Here is a 13,858-nt window from a genome sequence, read left to right on the forward strand (position 1 = left end):
AATCCTTGATAAGCTCAGGTAAAATGAAATTATGCTACCATTGGTAGTGGCATAATCAGAGAATTGGAACCTACTCTACTATGCAAACAATCTTAGGGGAACATATTTCCCACTTTAGAGCATTTTTTTCTGATGATATCATGACTATGATTTCTTGATTGGATGATGATGAGGGTGACAAACTAATTGCTCCCTCAGAGCTATCACTGAACTCCAACAAGAGCTTCAGAAGATCTGAAGTACACACCCATGAAAGCAATCCAGGGAGGTGCATGTGTACTGATTTGCTTGCACAAGTCCTGGGAGACTGGATTATTTATGAGGAGGAAATGCACAGTGTTTGGATGGAGCAGGCTGTGCTCTGCTCAGAAAGAGTAAATGTGAAGTCTTCTCACTACACTTGGGAAACCTTGACCATGTTCCCAGCTGGATGCTGTGAGTATTCAAACTGCTGCTCATGTCTCACCGCTGGCCTTTGCCCCTTGCACACTAACAAATCCGAATAGAGTGCTTCCTAGTCCTTGGGGACTTGCTTTCCATGACCTGGATTTAGAGTCAAATGAAATTGTGGAATCACAGAATATCACAATTTCTGAGCCAAGCTGAGGACCAGAAACTCTGGGAACTATTGCTGACTAAGGACAGTGAATGAAAAGCTCTTGAGAATTTGAGTTGTTGGAATGGTTAATGCATCGTGCCAACTTGGGAAGTCTAGAAGTTGCACTGAGCTACTCAGCAGGGAGCCAGGGTCCTCACTTTGTAAACATCATCCTCCTGTGCAAGAGGAGGGGATGGAGATTATGTGAGTGCTATACGTGCCTGGGGGAGGAGGGTACCCTGCTTACAATATCAGGGAGGAAAGAGGTTTGTTCTCCCACTAGTTTGTTCTCATTGCTTTGCTGTCTTTTGCGTCCTTGAACTGTTGCCCCTAGGCCAAGCCACCTTGACTTGGAGCAAGCTGATTACAGACTGCAACCTCCACAAACTGTGAGCTAAAAATACCTTTCCTTCCTTAATTTTGAGTGTCAGGTATTTTGTCTTAGCAATGAGGGAAAAGGAACCAACACAGTTGTTCAGACAGACTATTCACAAGTGGCTAGAATAATGGGTCAACATCTTTTATACCAAAGCTGATTCCAAAATCTAGTGTTTGACGGGAGAAAGTTCTGTTGTGTGATTCCTAAAACAAAAAGATATTTTTAATAAATGTGTTCAAAAGCCAGGAATGCACACACGCAGGCAATTTTAACTACAATAACTAAAAAGTGCTGCAGCCAAGATTCACATTAATTGTTCTGATTTCTAACACAATTTTTTCCTGTTATTTTGCAGGTGGTAATGAACAGGGGGAACTTGTTGCTCAAACATTTTATAGGAAGTAAAAATCTAAATATTCAAAGATAACAAGAACAATGCCAAAAATGTTTCTAACTGGAAATGTTTTGCAAATATCTGTAAACTTTTTATCTTGTCATGGAAGCTTTTATAAAATTCTTTCCAAGAATTATTTAGGTTGTGACTTCTCCAATAGATATTTCTTATGTAAATCTTGCTCTTGCTTTTCATAAAAAGGTCAGTTGCTGCTGTTAAAGATACCATCAAAGAACTCACCAGGAAGAACCTTAATAATCTGATACTGGAGTCCAGATTTGGGAATCTTGGATCCCTTTTGAAGGGTAGACTTTCTCATAGGTATGCGGAATCTCTCAGTGGTGACTGAGTTTATCCTGCTGGGCATCCCACACACAGAGGGTCTGGAGACCATGCTATTTGCCTTGTTTCTGTCCTTCTACATCTTCACCCTTATAGGGAACCTGCTCATACTTCTGGCAATTGTCTCCTCCACTCGGCTTCACACTCCCATGTACTTCTTCTTATGCAAATTGTCTATTTGTGACATATTTTTCCCTTCTGTGAGTTCCCCCAAGATGCTATTCTACCTCTCAGGGAACAGCCGAGCCATCTCCTATGCAGGATGTGTGTGCCAGCTCTTCTTCTACCATTTCCTGGGCTGCACTGAGTGCTTCCTCTACACAGTGATGGCCTATGACCGCTTTGTTGCCATCTGTCACCCTCTACGCTACACAATAATCATGAGCCACAGAGTGTGCGCCATCTTGGCCACAGGGACCTCGTTTTTTGGCTGCATTCAGGCCACCTTTCTGACCACTCTCACCTTCCAGCTGCCCTACTGTGGCCCCAATGAGGTGGACTATTACTTCTGTGACATCCCAGTGATGCTGAAGCTGGCTTGTGCAGACACCTCATCTCTGGAGATGGTGGGGTTCATCAGTGTTGGCCTCATGCCCCTCAGCTGCTTCCTTCTCATTCTCACCTCCTACAGCTGCATTGTCCACTCCATTCTGCAGATCCGCTCTGCTGAAGGCAGACGTCGTGCCTTCTCCACCTGCAGTGCCCACCTCACTGCCATTCTGCTTTTCTACATGCCTGTGGTCCTCATCTACTTAAGGCCAACCCCAAGTCCCTGGCTGGATGCAACTGTACAGGTTCTGAACAACTTGGTCACTCCCATGCTGAATCCCTTGATCTATAGCCTCAGGAATAAGGAGGTGAAATCATCACTACAAAGTGTCCTACATCACCTGGGCTTCCTTCCTGAGCAGCTATAGAGCAAGACCAGTAACTTAGCACTTCATACTTACAGCTGACAAGATATATTTGTTTTCTTCTTCTAGGTATTTTTGAATTTGAGAGCAGATAATAATAGTATTATTATTTCTACTTTATGACACGAGGATGTAGATGCACAGAGTTAATGTGTTTTGGCCAGGGGCCTATGAGGAACATGACAGAATGAGGACTCCAGAATTGGGTTTCTGACCCTAGAGTCTGTGTTTTCTTGTAGGCATCATACTTATATGAGTGAGAATGGGAACTACTCTAGTAGGCAGAACGACCTTGATTTCCTGTTTCTCAGTCTCTATTTTTTTACCCTATTTCATTGTGCCTCCTTTCCCTCTCATGCTGATGCTTTCACTTCTTGGCTGTAGTGATGACCTCTTTAGTATCTGCACTGAATATGCCATCATTTTATTATTTTAAAGGTTGTTGAAAAAGTGACAGAAATATAGCCCCTTGACTTCCAATAGCATCGTGTTACTTCTAAACCATAAAGAAATGTATGGAAGAGAAAGACTTCTGGTATAACTCGAGATCAGTCCCTCATATGTAGAGCAGAGGTACAAGTGTGCTATATTCCCTTCCAAACCTGCCTGTTGTACTTAGACGTGCAAAAAGGTTTTGGGTGTGAACATGCAGCATGTAACTGAGAAGCGAGAATAGATGGAATCCGGCGAGAGGAGACTATGCTGTGATTCCATGTCTTGTCTTCACCTAACTCTGTACACTCAGGAGAAAATGTGGGGTCCAAACTATTCTTTTTTGCTTACTGAAAAGATTTAACTTTGCTTTATCTTCTTGCATTTATTGAGGTCTTTTTCGGCTGAAATATGCTAAAAATAGGAAGTATACAATTTCAGTACAGCAAGCTATTATTTTCATGACTGAATTTATTAAGAATCCTATCATGCTTGGGAATATAGCTACTGCAAAGTGTTGTAAGAATGACCTAGAGAGTATGAGACATTAGCAAGAAGGACTTGGGAGAGGTGGGGGCAGAAGCAGAGACTGGTGATTTTTTTCTATCTCCTTGTCTCAGAATTTGAGATGCTGGGAGCTCTCGTGGCTTCAGATAGAGTCTGAATTCTGTTTCCATCAAGGCAGGAAACCAGAATGACAAGCCTGGGTTAGGTTTGATTGTTGAGTAATATTTTTATAAGTTCTTCAGTTAAATGGTAGCATAAAATCTAAGGAGACCATCCAGCTGAATATTTAATCCATAGGGAACGTTATTACAAAAGTTCAAAGTTTAAACCCCGGGAGGACAGAGAATAACAAGACTACTAAAACAGAGGTTTGGAGGACAGCTTTGAGCTGAATGGACTGTGGCTGTAGCATTTTCTCAGACACTTGCTTTGAGTATGGTCTAAGAGATGTCTGACACACTACCCCAGGTGAAATCTAGTTTTTTAAAATATTTATTTGCTCACATTAACAACTTCTGCAACATGCTATCATACACTCCCTTCACATTTTCCTTCTTTTTCCTAGGTAAATTTGTTACAGAATCAATGCCTGCTCTGAAGTTCATCTATGTATTAGTTTTATTTACAGCCTAGAGTGAAACTATAATGTGACCCTCTGTGGAGAGATGTGTGGACACTGAAAGCAAAGCTGGGATGGCAGCCACTAATAGAGTAACAGGATTGGAGTGAAGGGGCTGGGGATTTAGCTCAGCGGCAAAGCGCCTGCCTGGCAAGCGCAAGGTTGTGAGTTCGGTTCCCGGTACCGGAGAAAAACCAAAAAACAAACAAACAAACAAAAGGATTGTAGTGAAGTTTTCAGAGGCATAGTCACAGTGTTCATGTCCTGTTCTCTTTACTTTCTGCTTTTCTTGGAACCCTAATGATTTGTTCTAAATGAAATCAATTTAAATTAATGATTAACAAACAAGAAATTAATGTCACTCAGTCTATCACTTTGAGGGTTCAACAATACTGAGCTTACTTTTAGAAAAATAATGATTCCAGCTAAGAGAGTAGCATTACATTACTACATGTTGTAAGTGTTCAATGAGGGTAAGGGGGCAATAGTAACTAGTTAAGAAACAATTTAGCCTGTAATTTATCATTCATTTGTATTCCAGAGTTTCAAAATATTTTAATTCTTTTCTCAATGATGTCCTACAATAATGAAGCTGTAAAAATGCAATGTCATCGTCTTGTTGGAGCTCTCTTTAAAAATATGTTTCATCAGAAATTAAACAATAAATGCATAATAATTATGGCTTTAAGACTTATATTAACATAATCCTATTGAAAAGTAACTTTTCCCTTAAATGTTAGCTTTTTATATTTATGTGTTTTCATATGTAGGAAATTAATTAATTCACTATGGCCAAGGCATAGCAGATATAAATGTATATAAATATAACAACTTTCCCAGTGTTCAGTGTGCAGTACCCTATGACATGAACATATCGACATTTCTGCTTTTATTGAGAAATAAAGAAACATAAATTTCCCAAGTGTCAGAATCTTTTTTATTTAATTGCTAAAATGTTGTGGTAAGTTCTTTATATTTATCATCTGTAAACATATGGCACAAAAATACTATTACTAAACTTACTCTCAACATTTCTCTGCTTTAGATAGAAGAGAAAACAGGAAATTTGGTTTATTTTGTATTTTCCCAGTAGTCCCATTGACTTAAAAGTCAGGGTATAAACAATTCATTGGGAAACCGCTCCCAGGCAATATGATAAGGGGGTGGGAAGTGAGGTAGGAAAGAAGAGTCAGGGAAGCAAGCATGTACGGGTCCGCATTGTGGGAGTCTACAGCTCAGCACCACTGGAGATGCTCTAGAGATGGTATGGAACGACCTTCAGTTTCTTCCACTAGGGTATGAAGAAAATTGGGTTTTTGCATCAAATGCCTCAAATTTGCTAGTGGTTGTTCTTGGACACATTCATTATCAGGCAATTCTGGCCTGCACCATAAAGAGAGGCTAAAAAATCTTTCTTGGCAGACACTTCCCTCAAGTAGAGGACACAGGGATCCATCAGCCCAAGAGGTCACTCTGGAAATGACTTCTGGGATGGGCAGAGGGTTTGTGCGCCGAGATACTAAACAATGCTATAGACATAACTAATTCACTTCTTCAAGTAAGGTATCTTTCCAGAATGCAAACCATGTGATACAGTTCTCCTTTAGGATTTTCAAGTGTTGTTTGTTACTTACAGTTGATTTAGAGTAAATCAGTGTAATGTCTGTGGATTTAACAATCAGTATCAGCCTATCACCTTAGTGTCCTCAAAGTCATAGACTTCCCCAGCCACATGACTATCTTTTTCTTGCCACCTTCTGAACCTCTGCGTTTTTATTCAATCATTGACTTGTTCTTATAATAAATCGCTACCTATTGAACTCTTAAATAAGCTGAACATTGGTCTGTAAATCTTATCCTTAAAAAGCTCATAGCTAAACATGGGCGGCCAATACAGAAATGATTAGAATAAAATGTAGCAAATGTTTATTGAACATATATAAAATGTGGCAACATGAAGGCAAACATCATTAATTCTGGGCAAATGTTGGAAATAATTTCAGAAAACATTTAAAATGTGTTCACTCACAATTGTGTGCCTTCATAAATTCTATTTAGTTGTGCTTTTATGGCTGCCTTGATGTTCTAAATCAATTCGAAATTAGACCTTGATCATTCTGACTTTGCGTAAGAGTCAGAGGTCACACAGCACCAGATCTGATGAATAAGGTACAAGAGCACACGTGTCTTTCCACTCAACGCCGCATAGCAGCAGCGATCTCTGAATTGTTTAAATCACACTTTATAATGATATTCATGAAAGGGGACTTCCAGAACTGCTTTGGGAATTGGCCAGAATGATGGGATCAGTGTGTTTGAAACAAGGGAAATATTTTGAGAGGAATTAATGGTAGTAGGTCTTTTATTGTAATATTTTTTTAATTAGTTATTTTTTATTTTAAAGAGAAAAAAGAAAAAACAATAGAAACAATGATACAGAATTTCAAAACAATATAATAAGAGATTAACAGTGGTTAATATATAACCACTTCAAAGTAGCTGCTTGATAACAAGATATACACATGCATAGTTGATCAAACATGAACACAAACCATTTTTTAATGAACTAAAAGAAATCAGTAGTATAACTATCTTATCTATCATATATATGTTTATCTATATTCTTTTCCCTTCCTTCTTTTCTCCTCTCTTCCATCTCTATTGTTCTTTCCTTTTGAACAGTTTCTTTCTCTTTTACAATATGTAATGTAGATTTTGGATCTTATTTATTTTTTCATTTTCTTACACTAATGAGATAATGTGATGTTGACACATGCAAGTCTGATTTATTGCACTTATGAGTATTATCTGTAGTTGTATCCATTTACCTATAAAAGCCTTGGGTTTATCCTTTATAGCTGAGTAGTACTCCATTATATAAAAATACATCTTTTTTATCCATCCCTTAGTTGATGGGCATTTTGGTGGTTTCCAAGATTTAGCTATTACAAATTGTGCTGCTATAAACATGGGTGCACATATATTGCTGTGGTATGAATTTTTTAATTCTTCTGGGAAAATATCCAAAAGAGAAATAGCTGGGTGGAATGGGACCTCTAATCCTTCTGTTTTGAGGAATCTCTACACTGATTACCATAATGATTATACCAGTCTACACTCCTACCAACAGTGGAGAAGAGTTCCTTTTCCCCCAGACTCCCACCAGCATTTGTTACTCATTGATTTCTTGATGACAACAGTGGGGTGAGATGGAATCTCAATGTTGTTTTAATTTGCATTTCTCAAATGACCAAAGCTGGAAAAACTGAACTTCCACATGTCAAAGACTAACACTAGACCCATGTCTATCACCATGCACTAAAGTCAAAATGGATCAAAGATCTAAATATTAAAACAGAAACAATAAATCTACTGGAAGAAAAAATATGTAGAAATCTCAAAGACATATGGGTAAGCAGAGAGTTCATGAACAGAAACCAAAGTGCATGGGAAGTACTTCAACAAATCAATAACCGGGAAAATTTTGCACAACAGAAGAAATCACCTACAGAGTGAAAAGAAAACCCACATAGTGGGACAAAATTATAGCCAATTGAACCTCAGACAAAAGACTTCTGTCTAGAACATATCAAGAATTGAAAAAAAATCAGACCTCCCTAAATTCAAAGACTCAATCCCAAAACGGTCATCTGAGATGAATACATACTTCTCCAATGAAGAAATACAAATTACAAATAAATTTTTATTTTAAACATTCACCACATCAGTGCATGCCTGCCACTGCTTGGGTGAGGGCTACTTATATTAGGGAGGACAATCTGCCTTACCTATTCTACTGATTGAAGTATTAATTTTTATTGAAAACACCTTCACAAACATACTCAGAATATTTGACCAAATATCAAGACTCAATGTGTCACCCAGTCAAACTGACATATAACATTAACCATGACAATTGGTACTGTGCTACTGAAATGCTGAACCCTTGAATATAAGATTTCATAAAAATAATAGGTAATGTACGCAGCAGTGGAACTACACAGTTTATGTCAATTCCATGTATATTTGGGATTCAGATATGAATAAAAATCTAGATTACAGGCAGATATCAACAGTGTATTAAAAATCAGAGGAAATTATCCTGTCCCCAATCTGCACAAAATTCTCAGAAAACATTAGCAATAGCAATGTCACCACTGTAGCTCCTACAGGAAAGTCAATAAAATGTAAGATCAAACATTACATTAGAATGAACAGGACTAAGACTGGGTGAGGAAGCTAATAGACTTATTAACATTGTAAATGTAAGTTGGAAAGAATAAAGTAAAATCAGGAAATGTCTGAGATACCAAGAAAATATAAATTTTGTTACAGTTAATTAAGATTTATGGCTACTTTCACATGATTTGAGTACTGTGCTTGGTCCTTTATATTCTTTCTCTTTTTTTTTTTTTGGTATTTTGTGTTAGTCTCCCCTTCCCTTGTTACTTTATTTTATTGGTACATTTTAGATATACATAAAGATCACATTCATCATAGGGAATTTGTACATGTACATGATAGATCTTGTTTCTTTCTTTCCCATTCCCCTCCTGTCCCTTCAACTTAATTTTCTTAATAATGATATAAGGTAAGCGATCATTATGATTGTACCCATTTTAGGGTTTAAAAGGATGAAGCTGAGAATTTGAGCACCTTGCTCAAAGTTATCTTTCAGCTCTGCTTGTGGTCAGGCCCAATTCTGTTCTACAACAAATCCAGCCTGGCTCTCATGAAGTGTGTAAAGTATGAACCTATGAACAGCAAGCACATCCCATAGTCATTGCTATTTACATCATTCTTTGACACTCAGAAAACAGTACAGCTCTCTGATTAGGTAATGGAAAGCTTTCAGTTAGCAACACATTTGCTAACACATTTCCTACCACTTACATCAAGCTATAAGTACTATTAATAGGTATAAACCAGAAGAAAACTTTTAAATTAGTTAATCTCAAAGGAGATGCTTCTCGTGCTCATTAAGACTCTGATGTTTTTCCCTGTAGCTTTTGTGCCTCATTTGTGAGATATGTCATGGGGCAGAACAAATTAGTAAGACTGAGTTTTGGCTTCAGCTCTGAGACAAGGCTTGTTAAAGTGTTTATAGCACTCTTTCTAATCATTATACCTGGAAGTAAATTTCCTTTGTGCCGTTGATTCTCCCTGCAATTGTTATTCCAGGGGAAAACTAATCATGAGTGTTGCGTACACACCCAAATATACAGCCTCCTTCCTGCCCGCATGCTCCTGGGAAATTTCTTTCACATTAGTTTTTCTAATTTTATATTATGAGACTGATTCTTCCTAAATCACCACATTAAAAGGCCTTCTTAAAACCCATTCTTATTCCCCTTCTTATGAGAGATAGTGACAAAAATATTATTTCCCAGTTACTATGTAATTAAGAAGAGTTTACTTGAATTAAAAGAAGAGTGAAAATATGGATTTATTAAGGTCAAGGCTTTAGATGGCTACATATTCTGAGCAGAGACTCCTCTCATCTTCAAGAAGCATTAGCAGAATCTGTCAATCATATTTTATTGCTTAGTATGGCTCCACCCTGCACTTGATAAAAAGCAGAATTGAAACCATGCAGTTTCAATTAGACAGGCCAGGACAAGCAATTTGAGATTCAAAGTGAATTTAGAACACTTAGTTTATCAACCAGTTCAGTCTTCATGGTTTAACAGATAGTTACTAATTATTTGTATCAGTACATGCCAGTAAATCATATAGCATGCCTCATATCAAATTTCTGCTGTATTCTAAAATTCAAGTTAGATGCACTTTACATACTTACATAATCTATTGTAAAGATTACAAATTCCCAGACAGTAGCCACTGTGTGCCTTCATATATCTTTTGTCATCAATCTTATCTTTATTTCTCCCAGAGTGGTTTAGCTTAAGAGCCTAAACATGACTAAAAGTTATTAACTATTTGTAGTACTGAAGTGAACATCTCCTTGTGATGTTTTTATGTAGTAGATTTTAGACCTCTGCCAATTTTAGTATTTCTAGAACTCTGGAACAATTTAAGATTTTACACATTTGAAGCAAAAGACAGCCGAAATGCATCATGATTGCATCTTCTTCATAACTCATAATTATTAAACAAAAATTTTGTACTATAAGGAAGCTAGGAGAGACTAATGTAAATAAAGTTCCTTTAATTGATGAAAAGTCTTATGGAGAGAAATGAGTGCATAGAAATGAATGCACTAAATCTGGAAATCTGCATTTCATTGTCTGAGATACTTTTCTCTCATTGCTAGGACAAAATACTTGATGCCCAAAATTAAGGAAAGAAAAGTTTATTTAGCATGCAGTTTGTGGAGATTTCAGTCCATACTCCCCTGACTCTAAGGCAGGGGGCGTGGCAGAGGGCAACAGCTCACAGTGGCAGAAAACAGCAAAAGCAACAAGAGCAAAAAGGGCGGAGAAAAGAGAGCAAACTTTTTTCCCTCCCTTATATTGTATGCAGGCTGCCCATCCCAAGACAGGTGTAGCACTCACACCTATAATCCCAGGAATGGAGTATGAATCAATCACAGACTGTAGAAGCCTGCCCCATGACTGCATGAAGCTTTGGGGGGGACATCCAGACAGAAACCATAACATTCATCAAAGGGTCTGAGGTCTTAGTAGATTTCCATCTATTGTAATGTGGAAATGTTTTGATAATTATGGTTTGAATTTTGAAAAGTAATCTGTTCAGAGGTGGAGCTTTAAGAAGGTGATTATATCATGGGGACACTGACAAAGTCAATCGATTGATCCATTGATGGGTTTTTAACTGAAAATGTTCTCAAGAGGTGGAGGCTGATTCAAAGAAGTTGGTCATTTGGACACAACTTGGATATGTCTTGTTTTTAGTCCCTTTCCCTCTGTCTGGTACTTTTCCTTTCTTTCTGCTTCCTATCTTCTCAACTGAGATGAGCAGTTCTGCTCTGCCATGCACTGTACCATGAAGTAAGCTGACCATAGACTTAAACCTCAGAATCCATGAGCTACCATGTCTTTCTTCCTTTAAATTATTTTCCTATGGAATTTGGTAATGAAGTAAAAGTTAACCAACACTCTGATGTATTAAGTTAGCAAATTTTATTGCAGACTTATTAAGCCATTTAGCTAGGAGTTATGGAGAAGGGAAAAAAGAATGACAATGGGCTCTCATAAAACTTTATGAAATTTATTATGAAATGTATATTACTAATCACAAAAGTACAATTAATATATGAAGTAAACTTATATGACAGAAGTCAGCTCAATTTGGAAATATCAGAATGGGCCAGAAGAAGATAAATATAAATAAATTAAGACAGGAGGATTGCTGTGAGTTTGAGGCCAGATGGGTTATATAAGAGTTCAAGAGTGCCCTGAACAATATAACACGACCTTGTCTAAAAACATAAAAAATAGTAAGATAATAAATATAATGTTGTATGTTATATATTTTATTTTTAAATATTTCATAATATTTTCTCATGTACCACATAAAGACATTCCAGTTAGTGAGAGACCACAAGTATGATTGTGGTTTCATAAGATTATAGCTACCTGAAATATTCCTATCACATAGCTGTCTTAAGACCTGAACACAACATGTTCCTCAAGTGTTTGTGATGGTGTTGGTGTAAGCAGACTTAATGGACTGCCAGTCCATAGCACATACTATAATTTCCATTACCTAATACTTGATAATGATAAAGAAAAACTATTACTGGTTTATTATATATTTACAACGTTATATATTTATCATTAATTTAAAATAAATTTCTTCTTCTTAAAAAAATTTACTATGAAACAGAACGCATGTCACACAGCAGCAGCGCCATTCACCTTGTGATGGCCTCAGGGATCACATGGAATAATTGACGTGCACGCTGTAGGTGTATCTAAATACACTCAATGACAACATTGCCTAGTGACACATTTCTCAAGATATGTTTCCTTTTTAAAGGACACATGACTGTGCATTGTCTTACATTTCACTCATAATATTTTATAGCTATTGTATTATAACATGGTATAATAGATTTCTATGCACTTATTATAGGCCATGCTAAAAGCTCTGGCTCTATTTTCAGAACCCAAGAAAAAGAAAGAGCATGCTTAAAATAAACTGATTGGTTCTTTCTCTCTGGTCTCCTTTGTCTCTGTATTTGGTTTCCATGGAGACCTCTAGACAGGGCCTGGTGAATCAGCAACAGACAGAAGCTGGTTCACAGAACCCTGTGAAATGAGATGTGAGCTCTGAGGTCAACAGAAATGTTGCCAGTGAATAACACACTTGACATTCAAATAATGTCAAGTTCATCAAGAGTAGTGGAGCTTGTCATCTGCCACACACAATTGTACTCCCAGTCATCAATATTCTCAGACACTCAGTTCACACCTAAATATATGTGATGGTAAAACTGGTGTTACTGCTGTACCTATAGGAAAGCTACAGTTCTGTGTGTGCTCTGGGATGGCCTTCAGACATTCGTATCTGGCTTCCCATCTGTGGGGATTAACCTCTTTCTTCTGTGGTCCCCCCAGGGGTCCTGAGTACCACTCTTGCTTGGAGAATCCACTCATCACAAACCCACTTTGGATTCATACCTTTCCTGCAATATATTTCAATTAAAAATTTAACTATATAGTCTGTAAAAATAATTCATTTTTAAGTTTAGAAGGTTAGCATTTAAAGTAAAACTGTATCAAGGATAAAGATGACTTAATGATAGTAAGATACACCTTGAACTAGAAAATTGACTCCCCCAATAAAATAAAAGATACAAATAAAATCTCTTTGAGATATGATGTTACCCTTTTTAAAAAAGTATACATAAATTTAAAATATTGTCAGTTCTTCATATTTGCATAGAGATTTATAAATGTATATGCAAGATCTCATTTTTAATCCAAAAAAATACATGGGAGGTATCATTTCAATTTTAAAGATAAGGATTTGATGATCCTTCCTCAATATGTATAACTTGTACACTCTCATATATCAATAATCACATGGTCAAGATTTGAACCCAGATCTTATGATTCAAAGTCATTTACTCTGGCCCTCATGTAGCAATCACTGGTATGGGGAATAATTATTCTTTGATAGTGTTTGAAAAGTGTCAGAAATAAGTTTTAGAGATGATATTACCTCTTTGCTTTTCAGATAAAATTGATCCAATTGGGATAAATTAGATTTTCTCTGAGGCATCTAGTAGCTCTTCTAGAACAATTTGAGTCAATTTTACCATCTTGGGTACATGGACCAATTGGTTATGGAAGTAAGTGATTACTATTCTTGCTGATAAATGCAAGCCCATTCATTTCAGTAGACACAGAGATGAGTGTCACTTGCCTGAACTTACTAGTAGGAAAACATTAACACCTTTCTCCAATTTTTTCCATCCCCATGCACTAACCAGAAAATTACAAGGTCAAATGAAAAATATGGTGTGCGTTTAAGTAAAAAAAAAATCCTACACGAGAAGACATGTTACCATTAATCTCCCCACACAATACTGTTCTTTGCTTCCAACAAACTTATCTCATAAATCTTGCCAGTTTCTTTCTTTCTTTTTGTTGACACTTTCTGAGCAGTTTTGGAAGTCTTTTTTTCATGACTATCTTTAGTTATGCTGCAGTGGCTGCCACAGTGTCCTGAATCAATTCAAAGC

At 37.0% G+C, this 13,858-nt stretch overlaps 1 protein-coding gene across 1 annotated transcript; it reads left to right on the forward strand.

Moving 5' to 3' along the window:
- Window positions 1–1,694: 1,694 nt before the first annotated feature.
- On the forward strand, window positions 1,695–2,630 carry LOC102024325 (olfactory receptor 149). The gene has a single exon (XM_005378640.1). The coding sequence runs from the start codon at window positions 1,695–1,697 to the stop codon at window positions 2,628–2,630; it is 936 nt and encodes a 311-aa protein (XP_005378697.1).
- Window positions 2,631–13,858: the final 11,228 nt, after the last annotated feature.

This window comes from Chinchilla lanigera, unplaced genomic scaffold (assembly GCF_000276665.1).
Source record: "Chinchilla lanigera isolate Chin_1 unplaced genomic scaffold, ChiLan1.0 scaffold00011, whole genome shotgun sequence".
In the NCBI taxonomy this organism is placed as follows: domain Eukaryota; kingdom Metazoa; phylum Chordata; class Mammalia; order Rodentia; family Chinchillidae; genus Chinchilla; species Chinchilla lanigera.